The following is an 18611-nucleotide window of genomic DNA, read 5'->3' as shown; positions in this document are numbered from 1 at the left end:
CACGCTTCTTTTCAGCGATCGGCCTTTAATTAGGCTGGTGTCAAAAAGTATTATTCATTCCTAAAAGCATATCTTGTTGTTACATTTTGCTTGTTAAAAATAGTCAAAAGAGATAGAAACAACCCTCTTTCCTGCCTTCCTCCTTTATCTACCATGGCCGTGGGGTTAAGAGGTTTAGATTGGCGCGTTCTGCACATATATACTGATTTGGCAGACTGGCGTGGAGACATGCCTTTTTAACTGTACTTGCAGACTGCTACTCGCGTTAAACAGCAGTCCACTTCTGTGTTTCGGTACAGTTGGTTTGCACATCTGATGCAAACCAACATACATAAAAGTATACATAAAACGTACTCGAGAAAAACTTTTCAAGTAGACCTGGTCACAGATTGATGAGTACCCGTTTACAGTGTTCACACTAATCTTAAACAAACCGGACTTTAGGGTCAAGTGTACTCTTGACCTAATCTGGGCCTTCGTCCCTGAAAGCCTCTTAACACTCAAAGCACTATTTTATAATAATATACTAGGACTAAAATCTGATATTAAGAAAGAATAGGAGAAGTTTAAAACCATATATGTTGCAACAAAACTACCAAAAGATGATCAGAAAACATTTATTTTATTGGTTAAGAGGTTTTACAACTTCTGTTATTGGACACAACAATGGCAGGTGGGCTTTTTCTGTTTATTATGCACAAGAAATATATATTCCTTTAACTCTTTTGTCAATTATACATTCAGTCATTCTGATTCCGGCATCAAATTTTGTCCATCGAAATGTGCCCTTCTGAACGCACAATAATTACATGAGAGATCTTTTGCAAGTTTATGAGGTAGATTATGTTAACTGCACATTTAAAATATGAAACATATTCAAACATTTGCAAATTCAATCTAACCTAAAGGGTTTTGCATTTTACAAAGGGGTCCTAATGGGTCCTAAAACTCTTAACAATAAACAACTACTCAAGAGACAAATCACATCTGAGATCTCTGATTTTGTGGTGATCTCTGCAACACCACTTTTCATTTCAGTGCATCAAGGGGAGATCAATTATATCGTATCATTTGACATATTTGCCTGAACTGCCTAAAAATGATACCCCTATGCTTTTCTTAATTATTTATCTTAACAAAAACAGAAACAGTGGTACTATGATCAAAATAGCATAGAGTAAAATTAGAAAATATTGAAAATTGAATTGTATGAGTGGTTAAAACGGGGTTATTAACAGGTTGAGGACTATCAGTAGGGAGGTCAGCACAGAATCCGGGTGACTGTGAGGATGGCTGCCATGCTGGAGAGGACGGGGCGTAAAGCTGCAGACCCGCCGATTAAGTCACAGTGCTCTCTGTTCTGGCCGATACAGGCTGCATACGCCATCACGTGGGGGATGTAGTTCTGCTCGTGGACCCCATGCAGCAGGTGAGCCATGGGACCTTTAGCAAACACAGCCACGTCTTCTCCTCCATGAGTCTCCATGCTCAGAGGTACAGCTGCCTGGGCTTGGTAGTTGTTTTCATCTGAGAAAAGCAGGGGCACAGAGAAAAAAGATTATTGTTTTAATTGCTGAAGCATGGAGGGAAATAGGTCCAACCTAGTTAAAGGTTCCCTGTGGAGGTTTTGCCCTCTAGTATTACTATGGAGCCATTGTTTCTCTTGCACAAGGATGCCCATGCACGAAGGTTTCTTGATCCACAGTCGTGCCAATGGTTTCACAAGATTTTACTGATTTTACTGGTCATGGCTAATAGTAAATACGGATGTGAACGATAAGGGTGAAAAAAAAGGTTGGGCTTTTCAAATGTCTTATGGGGGAGGAAATGCATTCAACAAATTTGTGAGAACTCCAGAATACATAGACGAAAATACATTTTGGTGAGTAACACTGAACATGAATTTGACTTTTGTTGATTTAGAAGAAAACTCCACAGGGCACCTTTTAATCCTCGTTATGCAGCATTTAGATTATTTTGTAACTCCTGGTACACGTAATTTTGTGTCAACACAGAGCAATCCTCTTACTAATGTTTTTTGTTTGTTTTATTAAGTCAAGGAAGTGTAGTAACTGTTATCTGTCCTTATTGATTTTACTCACGGTAGTCAACAGTGGAGACATTCTCCCTCCCGCCGTTAACAATTTTGTAACCTGGTCCGTTCCCATAAACAATGGAGGTGAAGGGCTTCTGGTCAACGTCGCTCAGCATCGGGGCCAGACCTGTGGACGCATTGAACCCCGTCATCACAACATGTAACTTACAGCACTACTAGACATGTGGTACGACAACCACACACACAGTACTGAATGCACATGATTACATACCAAATATTGTGTTTCCTCTGAATGTGTAGCCCCCGAAGTTGAACACATGAGAATGATCAGCAGTGACTATAGTCAGAGTGTCATGGACGCTGGTCATGAGGTGTGCCAGGCCGATGGCTCTGTCCATTTCCACAGCTTCATGAAGAGCCTGCTTGGCCTTGCCCTCGTGGTGTCCGTGATCAATACGTCCACCTGTCAGAGGGGCAAATATATCCAGTTAGCTGTTAAAGACACAGTGGAATTTCTAATCAATCGTCTCTGTGTTAATTGTTCATTTATCTCCTGTTTTATGCTTTCAGCTTATGCTTAAAAAGCATTAAAACAACTTTTTTTTGTTCATATCTCTCTTTTCTCCCTCTGTTAAACGTAAAATTTAACTTTTTACTGAAGGTAACATAGATGTATCCAGTCAAATATGATTCGGGGCAACTAGCTAATCCCACCCCTCATATAAAACTGCACTTGACTATCAATTGGTGGCTGGCTAGCACATCAAAATCATAGTAAGTGGTGTGTGTTTGGATTTAAGCGTGCAATAAATTCAATTTTTCAAAGAATGTGGCTGCAATTTAATTCATTATTGTACCTTTATTCTCCTCTTTTTGATTAATAACACAGGTGAGGAAGGTTTGGGTTGAGGTAAACAGTCCTACAGCAACATATGGCTCAACAACATTTAGAGGAACAACTGTACTACTGGCCCCATATTCTGTTTGAGTAGTATTGTTAAATGTCACATTACAGCTAAAGATGTTCCAACTCCTGTTTCACTGCGTCTTTAATGCTGCTTAAAACAAACTAGTTTCTTTGACATGTCGTGAAAGCTTTTCGATCACTTTGAAACACTTTCCACAAAGGGTATTACTGGAGCTGGTGCCAAGGTATTTTTGTAAAGAATTTAAAAAAGACAGCTTGAAATGGAAGTTCAAACTGTGCTTACTATCTTGCCTTCATAAACCTGACGGGCTGCTGCGTGAATAGGGCATGCTTGTCAGATTGTCGGTTTTGTAATGACCCCAACTATTTTGCCTTCAAAAGGTTATGAGGGCCTTCTTTCAACTTCTTTCAGACGGTATTCAGCGATCAGACAAGCACTCTGTTTGATACCTACTGACCCCGTTTTTTTCAACAGATTTGACCAAGGACACATAGTTATCAACACCACAACCTTCCTGTGCCTTCGGTATGTCATTTTGTTCTGACATTGAACATTCCCAGATTACTCAGTCCAATGTCAGTGATAATAAGACCAGACCAATAGACCTTTTGTGTGAATAGCTCATGTTTTCTCTTATATACCCTGCCTAGAATAAACGGCAACAGATTCTTTTAAAAACACATATTATAACAATTCTCAGTTTACATAGTTTATAATTGCTGTCTTGTATATCATTTTTGTCCCTGCGTCTGAGTCCTTGTCTGCTTTGTCTTTGATATGTTTTATGTTTTTATTTTATCTGCTAACTGTTAACTGCTGCAAAATGTGTTTTGCAGCAGTTAACAGTTAGCAGATAAAATATTACTAGGGATAATTACTTGAAATGAAGTTGGCAGCAAAGTAAAAGACTTGGGAAATAGCTAACTATAATCCTCTGGCTGAAGGACGAAGGGCCACTCTGCTTAGACGTATGTTCACAAAGTTGCCTACTTATTGACTATCTTGGTTTTTCACGTACAGCATTTTGGATAAATTGCTCTAGACTCTAATTAAACGGAAAAAAAAGATTCAAGCTACTGTAAACATGCTCCTTGTAAAAGTATTTTAAGGTTTGAAGGACATTTTGTTGAAAATCTTAGCGATAATTGAACTTTCCATCCATTATCTTCCGCTTAGCTGGGGCCGGATCGCAGCCGGATCGCAGCCTCTCCCCAGCAACGATTTCCAGCTCCTCCTGGGGAACTCCAAAGTGTTCCCAGACGTCCAGGAGGCATCCTGATTATATGCCACCTCAGCTGACCCCTTTCAACGCAAAGTAGCAACATCTCTACTCTGCGCTCCCTCCGGCTGTATGAGCCCAGCCAGCCTACAAAAGAAGCTTATTTTGTACTGAACCATTTCCTGCTCCATTTTACACTCGCTGATAAACAAGACAAGGTACTTTAACTCCCTCAGTTGACTCACTCCCAACGGTGGGCACAATCAACCGTTCTCTAGAACCCAGGCCCCAGAGGTACTGATTCCCATAACTGATCCCCCTTCACAAACTGCCCCAATGCATGCTAAAGGTCACAGGCTGGTGGAGCCAACAGAATCACATAATCTGCAAAGAGCAGAAACGCAAGTCTGAAGGTCCCCAAAACAGGAACTCACCTCCCCTGTGCCTTGAGATCCTGTTTATGAAAATCCCAAACAGGGAAAATGGACCACCGTTGTGGAGGCCAACACCCACTGGAAAAGCGTGTGACTGGTCACACACACAGAGACTCCTGGGGGACATGGTTGTAAGCCTTCTCCAGATCCACAAAACACATGTGGACTGAATGGCCAAACTCTTGCACCTAGAACAGCCCTGAAAGGTTCCTCTTGCATTGCTTCCCCTGGATCTAAAAAGCAGTGTGATACCCCAAAAAATTGGAGCACATCCTCCAATCCTCCTATTTAAAAATGGGAACCACCACCCAGGTCTGCCACTCCACAGGAACTCTCCTCGACATCTATCCGACACTGAAGAGGATTGTCAGCCAAGACAGCCCGTCAATGTTCAGAGCCTTAACGTCTCAGGGAGAATCCCATCTGAGATAAGTAAACCAATGGCTGAAAAAACTTTTTTCTTATGGTTTTCATGAAGTCTCTTAAAACAGCTTTTCCTTTGTTTCTCTTTTTCATGCTACACAGCAATGCCGTCAAACCGCAAACTGAGTCATGTTTTCCTCTTTGATGCAAGTCAGCATCTGTCATCGATTAAATTACTTTACTTTTATGGAACAAAAGAAACACCCTCTAACGTCACTAAAGATCCCCAATACTCTCATCACCCACAAACATGAGCTTGATCTCCTTGTTTTTATCTCAGTTTCAGAAAGAAAAGTGTTTTTAACAATTTATTTAATAATCTTAACAATAATGTTTGGCAGCAACTGTTTTAGAAGGCCTCCTTGTCTGAACGGATATCCATTTTTGAAACCTGCAATGTCTCGAACAGAGACTAAAACTTAACTACGTAAGGCGACAGATCTTTGTGAAACCGACCCGACAACAAAAGATGACCTTCCAATTTCACCGCAAACTTACCTTCGACTAGCAGGTAAAATCCTCTTGGGTTCCTCTTCAGGATCTTGATGGCCACGTCCACCATCTCTGTCAGCGATGGATCGGTGTCGATGTTCCTCTCCAAGTTGTACGTCAAATCCGCAGGTTCAAAGAGACCTGGAATAACAGAAAGCACGGTTCAAGAAGAAATAAGATATAAGAAGCAGAAAATAAGCCTAAAGCAAACGCATACACGTATGGCTCTTCATTTACACTTCAATGAGAAATTCATAATTAGCGAGACTGGAAACTCACCCAATAAGTAATCCACGCTGTTAGGGTTCAGTGATAAGAGCTGCTTCTTGTTCCATACATAATGACCTCTCTGCACAAAGACACAAATGTACAGCACAGCAACAATGTGAGTGGTAGCACTGCAGTCACTTTGAACTCCTAAATATGGAAATGTAATTGGGAGGATAAAAGAGGGAGCAGAGAAACAAAGAGGAGCAGAGAGAGGAGAAATTTACTTTATCCTTCATTTTGTCAATCCACTCCTGCACCAGGTTTCTTCCGTCTTTTCGTGTGCCACTGTGCTTCGCGACGCCGGGGAACTCTACATCCGACATGTTTTTGGGGAACATATACTTCCTCCCCCCACCCATAATCACCTGGGAACAGAAGAAGAAGTTGCAATCTTTTCAATCGATTTTATCAGCTGTATCTAGCCAATTAAGCTAATTGATTTTGCAAGGTTGAAAACAAGGTGTATGGCTAAAAACCTGATTCTTTTTAAACAATAACCCTGTAAAAGGGTCTTTAATTTGCACTTTATGGCTAAATACATTATATAATGCTACAGACTTAAGCTTAAGCTGAAGGCAGTCCTTGTATTTTGAGTAGATAAGTAAAAATGCTTGTTTACTTGGACATATGTGGTTAGATTAATGCTTTATTGTTGATATTTTCAAACGGCTTGTTTCAATTTTAACGTTCAAAGAGATAAGGCTTTAAGGATTAACATATAAATAACTCTAAGTTTGTCTGAGGTTACTGGAGTGTAAACTTTCGTTTTGTTTTTTTATGTAATGTTCAACTGGTTACACTATTTGATCAGTCAAATGTTGGTACTTAGAAACTTGTGTGTTAGAAACTGATGAATCATTTTGACTCACATCAATGTTGGGAATGTTTTCAAAGAGTTGTCTGGCGATATCTTTGCAGCCGTCCTTCAGTGCATCAGCTGGCATCTCATTGTCGGAGTACCAGTCTCTGTCCACGCTGTGGGCGTAAGCAGCACTGGGAGTCGCATGGTTGACTCGGGTCGTCGTCACTATTCCCACTGACTTGCCTGAAGTGGAAACACACACATGCACGCACAGGCAACTGTCTGAGTAAAGGCTGAGCATTTTCTTTTATTAAAGAACATGTTCAGACCTGGATGGATTTTCTTTTTGTACTTCCTTAAGCAGTGTTTCCTCGAGGAGCTGCAGTCGAGGAAGAGTAACACAAAAAGGGAATTTTGTTCTTAAATGACTGTCACCTTGGAGACTTCTAAGCTGATTTGCTCACTGAGTGCCGAAGCTTCATGTAAGCTTTGGTTGAAACTTCTTTTCTGCCACAGCCAAAAAGGAAAAAAGCAACAAATAACTATTTTAATGGACTTATGGACATGTGAATACTGTATTAAAATAGTTAACATATCCTTTGTCCATGTGAAAGCAATTGTATAACTTCTCGTAAAGTTAAATTCAAGAGCACTAAATTGAAAAAATGTTCATTCCAACTCAGAGAAATTAACATACCAAATACCAACAAAAAAATTAAAATAAATAAAAAAAAAAATCACATTTTATATTGCAATTTTATTGCATAGTCCAACTAGAAAATGTTGGTTTTGCTCATACCCAATCTGAATAACATTTTTTAAAAGTAATGTCCACCAATGATCAATGAATCTGTACATCAGCATAAAAAAACAATTTTCGGTTAACAAATCTTCTGGATGTGAAAAGTACAACTTTAAAGGCAAACCCAGCAGAGGGAAGTCTCCTAAAATGACCTGATGAAAATCACTTTTCACATTTCTATTTGCTCCGTGCAGAAGGTCAGCTGCTGCCTGCCGTGTTCCTCCTAATTGGATTTCTTATTATCTGTGACCCTTGAAACCACACACACCCTGACCCTCACCCACTCCTAACTTCTCCCCACCACCTCCCTCTGAAAATCCAAGCTACTCAGTCCTTTGCTTTTTCGGAGGTGTGATTCGTCTTGTGTTTTGTCACACAACAAGCAGGTTGCATAACACCGAAATGTGTCCTTGAAGGGTAATAAATCAGATGTCATTCTTTGGAACACTTCGCAAAGATGTTTATCTGCCAGCGCTTTGATCAGATTTTTTTACATGAGATTTGGCTCTATGTTGTGTGCTGACTTGCACTGAACTGATTAATGACCCATATGAAAATGGTTTTATTCAAGGATGCAGACACATCAGAGAAGTAAAAAACGAAACTGACGAAACTTCTTAGCAAGGGGTGGCCAGATAGAGATTTTCATAAGAAGAAAATTGTGGTTAAAAATGTATCTCTTGTCATTTTAAATGAGAAGACATCAATAAATAACTTTTTGGGGCTAAGTTGAAACTGTTCAACTGCTCTAAATTTGGTTCAAAGGCTGAAAAAGGGAATGAGCAGAGTGGAAAAACAAGTTTTAAGAGCAACACTTTAAGAAGCACTTCAAAGTCTTTGCTTTAAGCGCTCAAATGGGTGAGCATTCCCACTTCCTATTAACGCCACATTCAACTACAAACTGCAATTAGGTTTCCCCCCGGACATGAAGCGAATGTTAAATGATTACAAACACCTGAAAATTCTGCATCCCAGTCCCTGTAGAAAGAAGAAAACATCTGTGTTGCGTTTAATTTAACCTCACTCTACCTGCTTCCTTAGCCCATCGGAGGATGGAGGTGACCTCGTTGCCCTCCGTGGTGTTACACTGGGACCGGACGGCGGCTGCGCTGACGCCCACCGTGCCCTCGTTGGCCTTGACCCCGCAGAGGTAAGCTGTGGCGGTGCCGGCGCTGTCTGGCACCTGTGCGTTAGTGTTGTACGTCTGCAGAGGAACACGACGATGACATGTGGTCAGAATACAAATGTCAGACAGGATTGTTTGTAGTCTTTATGAAGTGCTTGTGATGGGGTGTTTGTGTGTGTTGGAATGTGTTTGGACATTTTAGTGCTATTCCTACATTAGCAGAATGTTTAAATGCTGAGTTAAAGGATAAATAGTTACATCTTTCTACATTTTGTCCCAAACATTGAGATAATTTGTAATGTATCCAACTTTTTACTTAAGGCAAATATCCAAACCCTGTTTTCATCTGGATTATCCAAATAGATTTTGTTTGTCAACCATAATATTCCTGGAAGTTCTCAGTTTATGTGAGAGGCCAGATAGTTTTTTCCTTAGTATTCACAGAGGAGGCCTTTTTCTTTTCACTTGACTAACTGGAAGCTACCTTTTTCATCAACTAATTAAAATGATGGTAGTAAACGGGAATAAGGAAACATATTTTTAATTCCCACTTTCTGCTAGAGCTGGCATTAGGTGCATGTGTGTGTTTGAAATAGTTTTTTGGACAACAATGGACGTCTATAAACTATTTCAGGCTTTTGGCTTCATAAACAACACTTGTTAGTCAGAGCAGTAAATTGTTGTTTTTGATCTTTTCATGGGAATAATTGGCAGTAAGAAAAAAAAAAGACTATCATCAGACTTGTAGTTTAAATGGTTCCTTTAAGGCCAGTATTTGTATAAATAATCACACTACTCTAATATTTCTGTCCGTCTCTTTATCATATCTGTAACATAATACACAGACCAGTGTGACGTGACACGCTGAATGACCTTGTTCACAGTCACAGGCCTTGTCAGGAAGCCATTAATGGCCACAGCGAGATCAATACATTGGGACATATTGTACATATTCAATAATAACCGAGTCAGACCTTGGCCAAAGACACAAAGGGGAACTTGTCCATCTCCAGCTGCGTCTCTTCTCCACTCTGGCCGTTCAGCTGACCCTTCAGTATTCGAGCAGCTGTCACCGTGGGAACGCCCATCCCTACACACCAAGAGCAGGTCCAGCATTAGGAGTGCATTAGTTTTTCCCCCCAGGGCGCGAAAGAAAGCGACTGAGAAACACCAACACTTTTTCATCCACTGCTGTGCTCAGTGAGAAACACATGAAAGAGTGTTGCTTTCTTTGACATTTTAGAACAAGGCGTCAGCTGTTAGGCAAAACATATTCTTAGATACGATTTACTTCAAAAACAAAAACAGAGAAAAACAAAACAGAAAGAAACGAGCATCTGCAGTTAATCTGTAACATGCAGGATGTCCATGTTTTTTTTTTTGTTTCCTGAAATTGAAGATGATTACAGGACAATATGAGAAACAGTTTTAAATCATTGGTAAGTTGCTGATCTCTTCTTGCGGTAAGAGCGTTTTCTTGTATTGTATACAAGCTGAAAAACAAATCGTGCTTCCATCTCCCCATGTCGAGTTTGATCACTTAAACTGAAGTTGAAGACGGCGCCGTTCCACAAAAACCTGAGGCTTAGAGGTACACAAAGGACACGGTTTGTGCATCTGAGTCACAATTCTTGAACAGAATCCTGTGATTTTCCCTGCCAAAGGTATACAAAGTCTGGGAAACATTTCCCAGTGATACAATCACTCCCTGCTTTTTCTTTTTTTAAAGTTGTAATATGGCGCTTGTTATTTTGTAACTTCTCTGTCACAACCCCACCACTCCACTAGGACATGGCATGAACGTGCATGCAGCAGTGTGCAAGAATGTCACGTTGTGCCTATAGTCCCGATCAGACAGAGAGGGAGCAGAGACCAGATGGAGGATAAAAAGTTTTTGTGTGACCCGTGAGCGGCCCAGCACAAACAGAAGCCCAGTGATCTGGTGGCAGCACAGTTGTTTTGTTTGCTACTATTCACTCATCCTGCGTGTGAGAAGAAATTTGAAGAATCTCATTAATTTGCTGATGGACTACTAGATCCTCTGTAGCATCAATTCAGCTTAAATAAAACTGTTGGAACGGCGACATAATTAATCTTTTCCATTATAAATGACAAAAGGGAAAATTATTTCTTATCTAATGAGGTTTCTGCGATTCACATCCTTCTGCGTTAAGGTTACCTTCCACCTTTTTAAAGTGGATTTACACAGCATTTGGGGAAATTTCACAATGTCTTTCCAATTAATTAGGACGTAAAAACGTAAAGATTTTTTTTGTGGCTTACCATCTCCAAGGAAGAGGATCAGATTCTTCGCTTTGTTCGTGTTGAGACTTTGCAGCGTCAGAGCGTTCTTCAGAGTCTGCTGAGCCCACATATTCCAAAACTTTGGATCCTTCTCTTGTTCTGTGTAGGAAAGACACAAGTTATTTTATGTTAAGTTATGATAGAAAGTTGGCAAATGAAAAATCACCCTTATAATTTCCCCCAGCCCAAAGTGGTGTCTTCCTATAAGAAGCAACATTGTAGACTACCCTGTGGCACGCCATTTCCATAATTGTCATTATCACAGAGATAACAGCCTCTTAAAAGTGGAGCAGTCCATCAGATGTGGCGATCACCTTAATAAATAACTTAATTAACATAAACTGGATTTTTAAACGTGATGCTATGATGTATCCAGGTTCTAATCAATCTTTTTTTGTAAATAAGCTTTGTCCCTCCATTGTTGTTGTGGTTATTGGGAGTTATTTCTGTGTTATGACTATAATAATATCATATTTATGTTGTGACATGCTGGTGTAATTAAGCCACCTTGTCATTTATCGGCTATATAAGGAATCATGACATCCCACTCAGGTTGACTCTTCCAGCCACGCCCTGATGTACACCAGTCATATGTCTTGTTTTATGTGACTAACAGTCCAAACACTTTCCGATTACTATCATGTATGACAAGGGAAGGGATCAGATTCTCACAATTGAAAGCTTAAACCAGCAGTTGTTTGGCATTTTTTCTTTAAAATGACTAAAACGATACATCAACTATCAATTTACAAATCATCTAAAAGCGTCAAACAATTTCACATATTCTACACATTTGATTTTGTTCAACTCTTCTTATAAAATGTGACGACAAATACAAAACCATCTCCAAAATAGCAGAATGGTGATCCCTTTTCCCAGAAAATGTATTCAAACAATCAATTCCTGTTATTTTCTTGGCGTCACAACAGCAGCAAAATTATTTCTTCGGAAACATGAACTTCCTTTTAAAAGGACCAAAACATTCTCTCACAACCTTGAAACCCTCCCGTGCATCCTGAACATCTCCTGACAGCTGCACAGTTATCTTGTTGTTGCCGACTACAGTAACTTACCAGGGAATTGCGGCTTCCCCAAACTCCCCGACATCAGACAGGAGCAAACGATGAGCAGCGCTGTCACCTTCATGTTGTCGTCCCGGTGCGGCTGATGCGTTGCTCCAGACAGCCTCAACATGCCACTTTGAGAATCTGCCCCTCTGCAGTCGCCTCACAGCTAGAAGAGAGAAGAGGAACACACACTGACAATTAAGTCTGTGTCATCTTGTGACACACCGACTCTGACGAACCAACTTAATGTGTAATTACCCGGATGATTAGTACATTTCTGGGACATAAAACACACTTGTGACCAATATATAGTTCATATTGAATTTGTAACTCCACTGGAGTAATAGTTAGTGGTAACTTAACAGACATTAAGTAGTAGTATCACTTGCCTAATTCACCTTCTCTCTCAAACAAACAGCTCATTAAGGCTGGAGAATGCTAATGATCGGTCTGTTTTCATGTCATCATGTTGGTGAAAGATGTTTTTCTGTGTGTGTGTGTGTGTGTGTGTGTGTGTGTGTGTGTGTGTGTGTGTGTGTGTGTGTGTGTGTGTGTGTGTGTGTGTGTGTGTGTGTTGTAAAGTATCAGGTCCATCAGGCTTTGCAGCAGAAGCACAAGGAGAGCTGGGTAAAGTTAAGCTGGAGGCCTCGCTGTGAATGTAAGTAGTCCCCACCAGGAGGCCCTTATGGGTCCTGGCCAGTCAGCCTTTTTATTTGTAATTATTCACACCCTCCTCCTTTCTTCCCTTTGCTTACAGTCAAGGTCACTTTAATGGGATTGAGCTCCATCGCACTGAGAGGGTTTAAGGGGCCATAACAAAGCCGATTAACAGCAGATGATTGACTGGATACGTCCAACAGTAAGAAGAAGAAAAAAACTCAAGATACTTTTATCGCAACAAATCTTTCACCTGTGCAATTTCAACATGTTTTGTATATAGTATTGACAAAGATGGGTGCAAACCTCTTAATTGCCTGCTATTTTACTAATTGTGTCCCACCAAGCATATGCACCTCCTACGCACTATGGTAAACTATACTATATGAAAAATAATACAATTCCAACCTTGGAAAGATCACCTCATCAACACATCCAAAAGTTAACTCTCACTGCTGACTGGCATAGTTACTGGTTTAAGAAACAGTAAAGTCTGAACCAAAACCGAACTATTGCATCAATGGATATAATCTGGTGGTACAGTATTAATCCAAAAGGCCTTGCCTGGAGTCAGTTGCTTTTTTTTTTACCATTCTCCAGATGGCCAGTTAAAAGCCACCAGGTCCAGCCAGGGGCATCGAGCCAGCCAACCTGCAGCAAAAGAAGCAAACCAGTGCCAACACAGCCACCAGCAGGACACCAGACAGGACGGTGGTCAGGATCAAATTAAATCCCACTTCAGTCATGGTGTCGCCGATGCACTGTGTCTGCTCCGGTGTATCCAGCTGGTGTCAAATGAGGTGATTTTTCCCCCCAATAAGTCCACAGGCCGAGCTCCTTCCTGAGCTTCCCTTCATTGAAAAAAGCCCAGAGGCAACTCAGATGTGCTGTCACTTCAGCAGGCAGCAGCTCTGAAGCCAGGATTAGGCTGCTAGTTGTGATCAGGAGTGGAGGGCTGAGAGATGAGAGGCTGGCCTCTAAAAATGTAATCCGTCAAAACTCCACATTTATCGGGCTGCACCTGCTCCTCACACAGCCAATATGGTGTCCTCATCACACTTGTGACCAATATATAGTTCATATTGAATTTGTAACTCCACTGGAGTAATAGTTAGTGGTAACTTAACAGACATTAAGTATATGGTGTCCTCATCTTCTTTGTCTGTTTGTTTTTAGAAAAATATGGAACTTGGTGTGCCGGGCTGCCTCATGTATGCACACAGAATAACTAACTGAATTTCAGCCTGGGGAGAGGGAGGCATGTTACTTATTTTCTCTCTGATTGACTATTTAAACAAATAAAAACGTTATTCTTTGTCAGAAACTTACTGGGTTGTGTCATTTTAAAGTAGTGCCTCACAAACTTGTTAGTGCATCCTAAAATGTAACCTATATGCAAAAGTCCATGCCACATTCTGTCATTAAAAAGAACAAAATAAGAGAATAAAAAGAGACAGGAGGGTATTTTACTGCAGCCTCCTACACATTGAAGGGGAGAGGAAACAGTGGTATGTGCAGAGAAACACATGGCTCCATTGAAAGCACTTCTATGACCTCCAACTGTCTAAAGGACTTTGATGTTGCAATCAAAAATGACATCATTAAATCCTTTAGGCTATGACTTGAATGAATAAATGGCAATATGCTTTACAACTGTGCATCAAAAGCCCATCTAGGACACATCACCTCTGGGTATAAAAACAGAGCTGGTTTCGGTGAAACTGAACCAAAAAAAACAAAAAACTATCTTTTATAAACCTAGATTTCGATAACTTAACATTGCATCGTTTCGAGGATAAACTTGCATTATTAAGAGAGGACACTGAGAGGAAAAGATGCATAAACAAGTGTAACAACCTGCTATAATGTCATCTGACGCTCCCAAAGCAACACGTTCTCTGAGTAAAACCAACGCAAAGAAATAAATAAAATAAAGTTGTTTAATTGTTTCACTTACTGGAAGTGTCTTTTTCCTCCGGGACAGAAATGTACATCCAGACGTGCCTGCAGTAGAAGTGTGCGTCCTCGTCGCTGCTCTCAGTCCTTCTGATAAGGACACAGTTGTTCTGCTCTGGAGGTCTGAGAATAGCGGTCTGTATCCCACGAGGGAGAGGAAAAAACCCTTAGAAATAACGATGCCATGCTGCTGGTGGTGCTGGTGGTGCTGCTGCTGCTGCTGAAGGACCGAGAGCTCCGCCTGCCTGATGACCGATGCATCGCTTCAAGGACAGAGTGCCATCATTATACTGCAACAGTGAAGTACCACATTATAAAAATACAACATTATACTGCAACAGTGAAGTACCACATTATAAAAATACAACATCATTATACTGCAACAGTGAAGTACCACATTATAAAAATACATCATTATACTGCAACAGTGAAGTACCACATTATAAAAATACAACATTATACTGCAACAGTGAAGTACCACATTATAAAAATACAACATTATACTGCAACAGTGAAGTACCACATTATAAAAATACAACATCATTATACTGTAACAGTGAAGTACCACATTATAGAAATACAAAATTATATACTGCAACAGTGAAGTACCACATTATAAAAATACAACATTATACTGCAACAGTGAAGTACCACATTATAAAAATACATCATTATACTGCAACAGTGAAGTACCACATTATAAAAATACAACATCATTATACTGCAACAGTGAAGTACCACATTATAAAAATACAACATCATTATACTGTAACAGTGAAGTACCACATTATAAAAATACAACATCATTATACTGCAACAGTGAAGTACCACATTATAAAAAATACAACATCATTATACTGCAACAGTGAAGTACCACATTATAAAAATACAACATCATTATACTGCAACAGTGAAGTACCACATTATAAAAAATACAACATGAAGTACATTATAAAAATACTGCAACAGTGAAGTACCACATTATAAAAATACAACATCATTATACTGCAACAGTGAAGTACCACATTATAAAAATACAACATTATACTGCAACAGTGAAGTACCACATTATAAAAATACATCATTATACTGCAACAGTGAAGTACCACATTATAAAAATACATCATTATACTGTAACAGTGAAGTACCACATTATAAAAATACAACATCATTATACTGCAACAGTGAAGTACCACATTATAAAAACATCATTATACAACATCACATTATAAAAACAACATCATTATACTGCAACTGCAACAGTGAAGTACCACATTATAAAAATACATCATCATTATACTGCAACAGTGAAGTACCACATTATAAAAATAAAATTATATAACAAATCATACTGTAACAGTGAAGTACCATTATACTGCAACAGTTATAAAAAATACAACATCATTATACTGCAACAGTGAAGTACCACAAGTTAAAAATTACAAAATACATCATTATACTGTAACAGTGAAGTACCACATTATAAAAATACTCCATCATTATACTGTAACTAACAGTGGAAATACCACATTATAAAAATACTCCATCATTATACTGTAACTAACAGTGAAGTACCACAATTAAAAAATGCGAGTAAAAGTACTACATTCAGAACTGAAGTTAAAGTACATAGGAGTAGCCTATCTTAAAAAAATATATATAAAAAAATATATATGTGTATGTATGTGTGTGTGTGTATATATATATATATATATATGTGTATATATATGTGTATTTATGTGTATATATATGTATGTGTATATACAGCGGGTAAAATAAGTATTGAACCCGTCAACATTTTTCTCAGTAAATATATTTCTAAAGGTGCTATTGACATAAAAATTTCACCAGATGTCGGTAACAACCCAAGTAATCCATACATACAAAGAAAAAAAACACCAAACAAATAAGTTCAGAAATGAAGTTATGTGTAATAAAATGGAATGACACAGGGAAAAAGTATTGAACACATGAAGAAAGGGAGGTACAAAAAGGCATGGAAAGCCAAGACACCAGCTGAAACCTATCAGTAATTATAAAGCAATCCTGCCCCTTGTCAGTGCAAATTAATATCAGCTGGTTCAGTTCCAACTGATGGCCTATAAAAAGGTGTCTCATTACCAAGGTGTCACACAAGAAACATCTCATGATGGGTAAAAGCAAAGAGCTCTCTCAAGACCTTCACAACCTTATTGTTGCAAAACATACTGATGGCATTGGTTACAGAAGGATTTCTAAACTTCTGAATGTTCCGGTGAGCACTGTTGGAAAGAACATCATTTCACCATAAACCGGCCACGACCAGGTGCTCCTCGCAAGATTTCTGACAGAGGAGTGAAAAGAATTATCAGAAGAGTTGTCCAAGAGCCAAGGATCACTTGTGGAGGAGGATGACTCTTTGGATGTCATAATACACACCATGTTTGGAGGTCAAATGGCACTGCACATCACCCCAAAAACACCATACCAACAGTGAAGTTTGGAGGTGGGAACATCATGGTGTGGGGCTGTTTTTCAGCACTTTTGCACTGGCAAACTTCATATAATCGAAGGAAGGATGAATGGAAAAATGTACCGAGACATTCTTCATAAAACTCTGCTGCCATCTAGCAGGATGATGAAGATGAAACAAGGCTGGACATTTCAGCAAGACAATGATCCCAAACACACAGACAAGGAAACTCTCAATTGGTTTCAGAGAAAGAAAATAAAGCTGCTAGAATGGCCCAGCCAATCACCTGACTTGAATCCAATAAAAAATCTATGGAAATAACTAAAGATCAGAGTTCATAGAAGAGGCCCACGGAACCTTCAAGATTTGAAGACTGTTTGTGTGGAAGAATGGGCCAAAATCACACCTGAGCAATGCATGCGACTAGTTTCTCCATACAGGAGGCGTCTTGAAGCTGTCATTACCAACAAAGGCTTTTGTACCAAGTATTAAATACATTTCAGTAAGCGTGTTCAATACTTTTTCCCTGTGTCATTCCATTCTATTACACATAACTTCATTTCTGAACTTATTTGTTTTGGTTTTCTTTGTATGTATGGATTACTTGGGTTGTTACCAACATCTGGTGAAAATGTCATGTCAATAGCACCTTTAGAAATATATTTACTGAGAAAAATGGTGACATGTTCAATACAATTTTACCTGCTGTATTATTTTACCTGCTGTATGTATATATATATATATATGTGTATGTATGTGTATGTATGTGTATATATGTGTGTATATGTGTATTTATATATATGTATGTATATATATATGTGTATGTATATATGTACGTATATATATGTGTGTATATATATAGTTCAATGCACTTACTCAGTGCTTGTATTGGTAGTAAATGTTCTTAATAACTTTGCACCACTGCTTACTAATTAAGCAACTAAAACAAACAGACAAAGGCAGATTAATAGCCTCCAAATAAATAAACAGTTGTCTTTTGTTTAAAGTAGTAGACCTATTAAAGTTGCTGTTAAAAAAATATAAACATTTGTATTCATTAAATCCCATTAAACAGTTATAGGCATTAAATTATGGACGTGCTGTTAAGGTGATGTGATTCTTCTCTTAGTTAAAGGCTCCTTGCTGTTTCCTCTGGTCTCCTGTGGATGTCACTGTTGCAGCTGAACAGGCTTATACAAGAAACAATCATAACACGTGATATAACTTCTACAACCTTTCTTCTTTATTTGATTTAATTGGTTCCCCTTTATACTGTACATTACTCCATAACTGGCAAATAAGCATAGAATTCTCCAACCAACCACCAAGACAAATAGGCCTAAGCATAGCATGTGTAGCATGTAGCAGCCTGTAGTGGAATATTTAACCCACAGTAGTCTCATCTTTTAAGATCCAACAGGATTCATTTTTTAGACCCAACTCCTCCGATGTTTTTCAGAGTATTTGATGGTCTATCTTTCTACCTCCCAAAAAAATCTGTATTAACAGAGAAGAAGTAGATCCAGCAAGAGCTTTTTAGATGGTGGAGCTTCTGTCTTGTCCCCCTTCACTAGAGTAATGTGGGCCGACTCTTCTGAAAGGTTTGGTGTATACGGTAATAA

The 18611-nt window shown here is 39.1% G+C and overlaps 1 protein-coding gene across 1 annotated transcript; it reads right to left on the bottom strand.

Moving 5' to 3' along the window:
• Window positions 1-603: 603 nt before the first annotated feature.
• Window positions 604-14675, bottom strand: alpl (alkaline phosphatase, biomineralization associated). Its single transcript, XM_054616460.1, has 12 exons — window positions 14539-14675; window positions 11931-12090; window positions 10837-10956; window positions 9528-9643; window positions 8457-8631; window positions 6693-6868; window positions 6048-6188; window positions 5833-5902; window positions 5560-5694; window positions 2328-2519; window positions 2103-2222; window positions 604-1527 (listed from the first exon to the last, which is right to left on the bottom strand). Exons 2-12 carry the CDS (start codon window positions 12049-12051, stop codon window positions 1262-1264), a joined length of 1632 nt encoding a protein of 543 aa, XP_054472435.1. The 5' UTR covers window positions 12052-12090; window positions 14539-14675; the 3' UTR covers window positions 604-1261.
• Between the last annotated feature and the right edge of the window lie 3936 nt (window positions 14676-18611).

This window comes from Anoplopoma fimbria, chromosome 17 (assembly GCF_027596085.1).
Source record: "Anoplopoma fimbria isolate UVic2021 breed Golden Eagle Sablefish chromosome 17, Afim_UVic_2022, whole genome shotgun sequence".
In the NCBI taxonomy this organism is placed as follows: domain Eukaryota; kingdom Metazoa; phylum Chordata; class Actinopteri; order Perciformes; family Anoplopomatidae; genus Anoplopoma; species Anoplopoma fimbria.
The sequence above is the reverse complement of the archived record's forward strand: the minus strand, read 5'-3'. Positions and strand labels throughout refer to the sequence as shown.

Excerpts from the sequence above, each read along its gene's own strand:
- alpl (XM_054616460.1), bottom strand. The coding sequence starts at position 12,051 with ATGTTGAGGCTGTCTGGAGCAACGCATCAGCCGCACCGGGACGACAAC. Across the intron at positions 9,644-10,836 it reads GATCCTCTTCCTTGGAGATG|GGATGGGCGTTCCCACGGTG; the intron begins GTAAGCCACAAA and ends CTTGGTGTGTAG. Across the intron at positions 5,903-6,047 it reads TTGACAAAATGAAGGATAAA|AGAGGTCATTATGTATGGAA; the intron begins GTAAATTTCTCC and ends GTCTTTGTGCAG.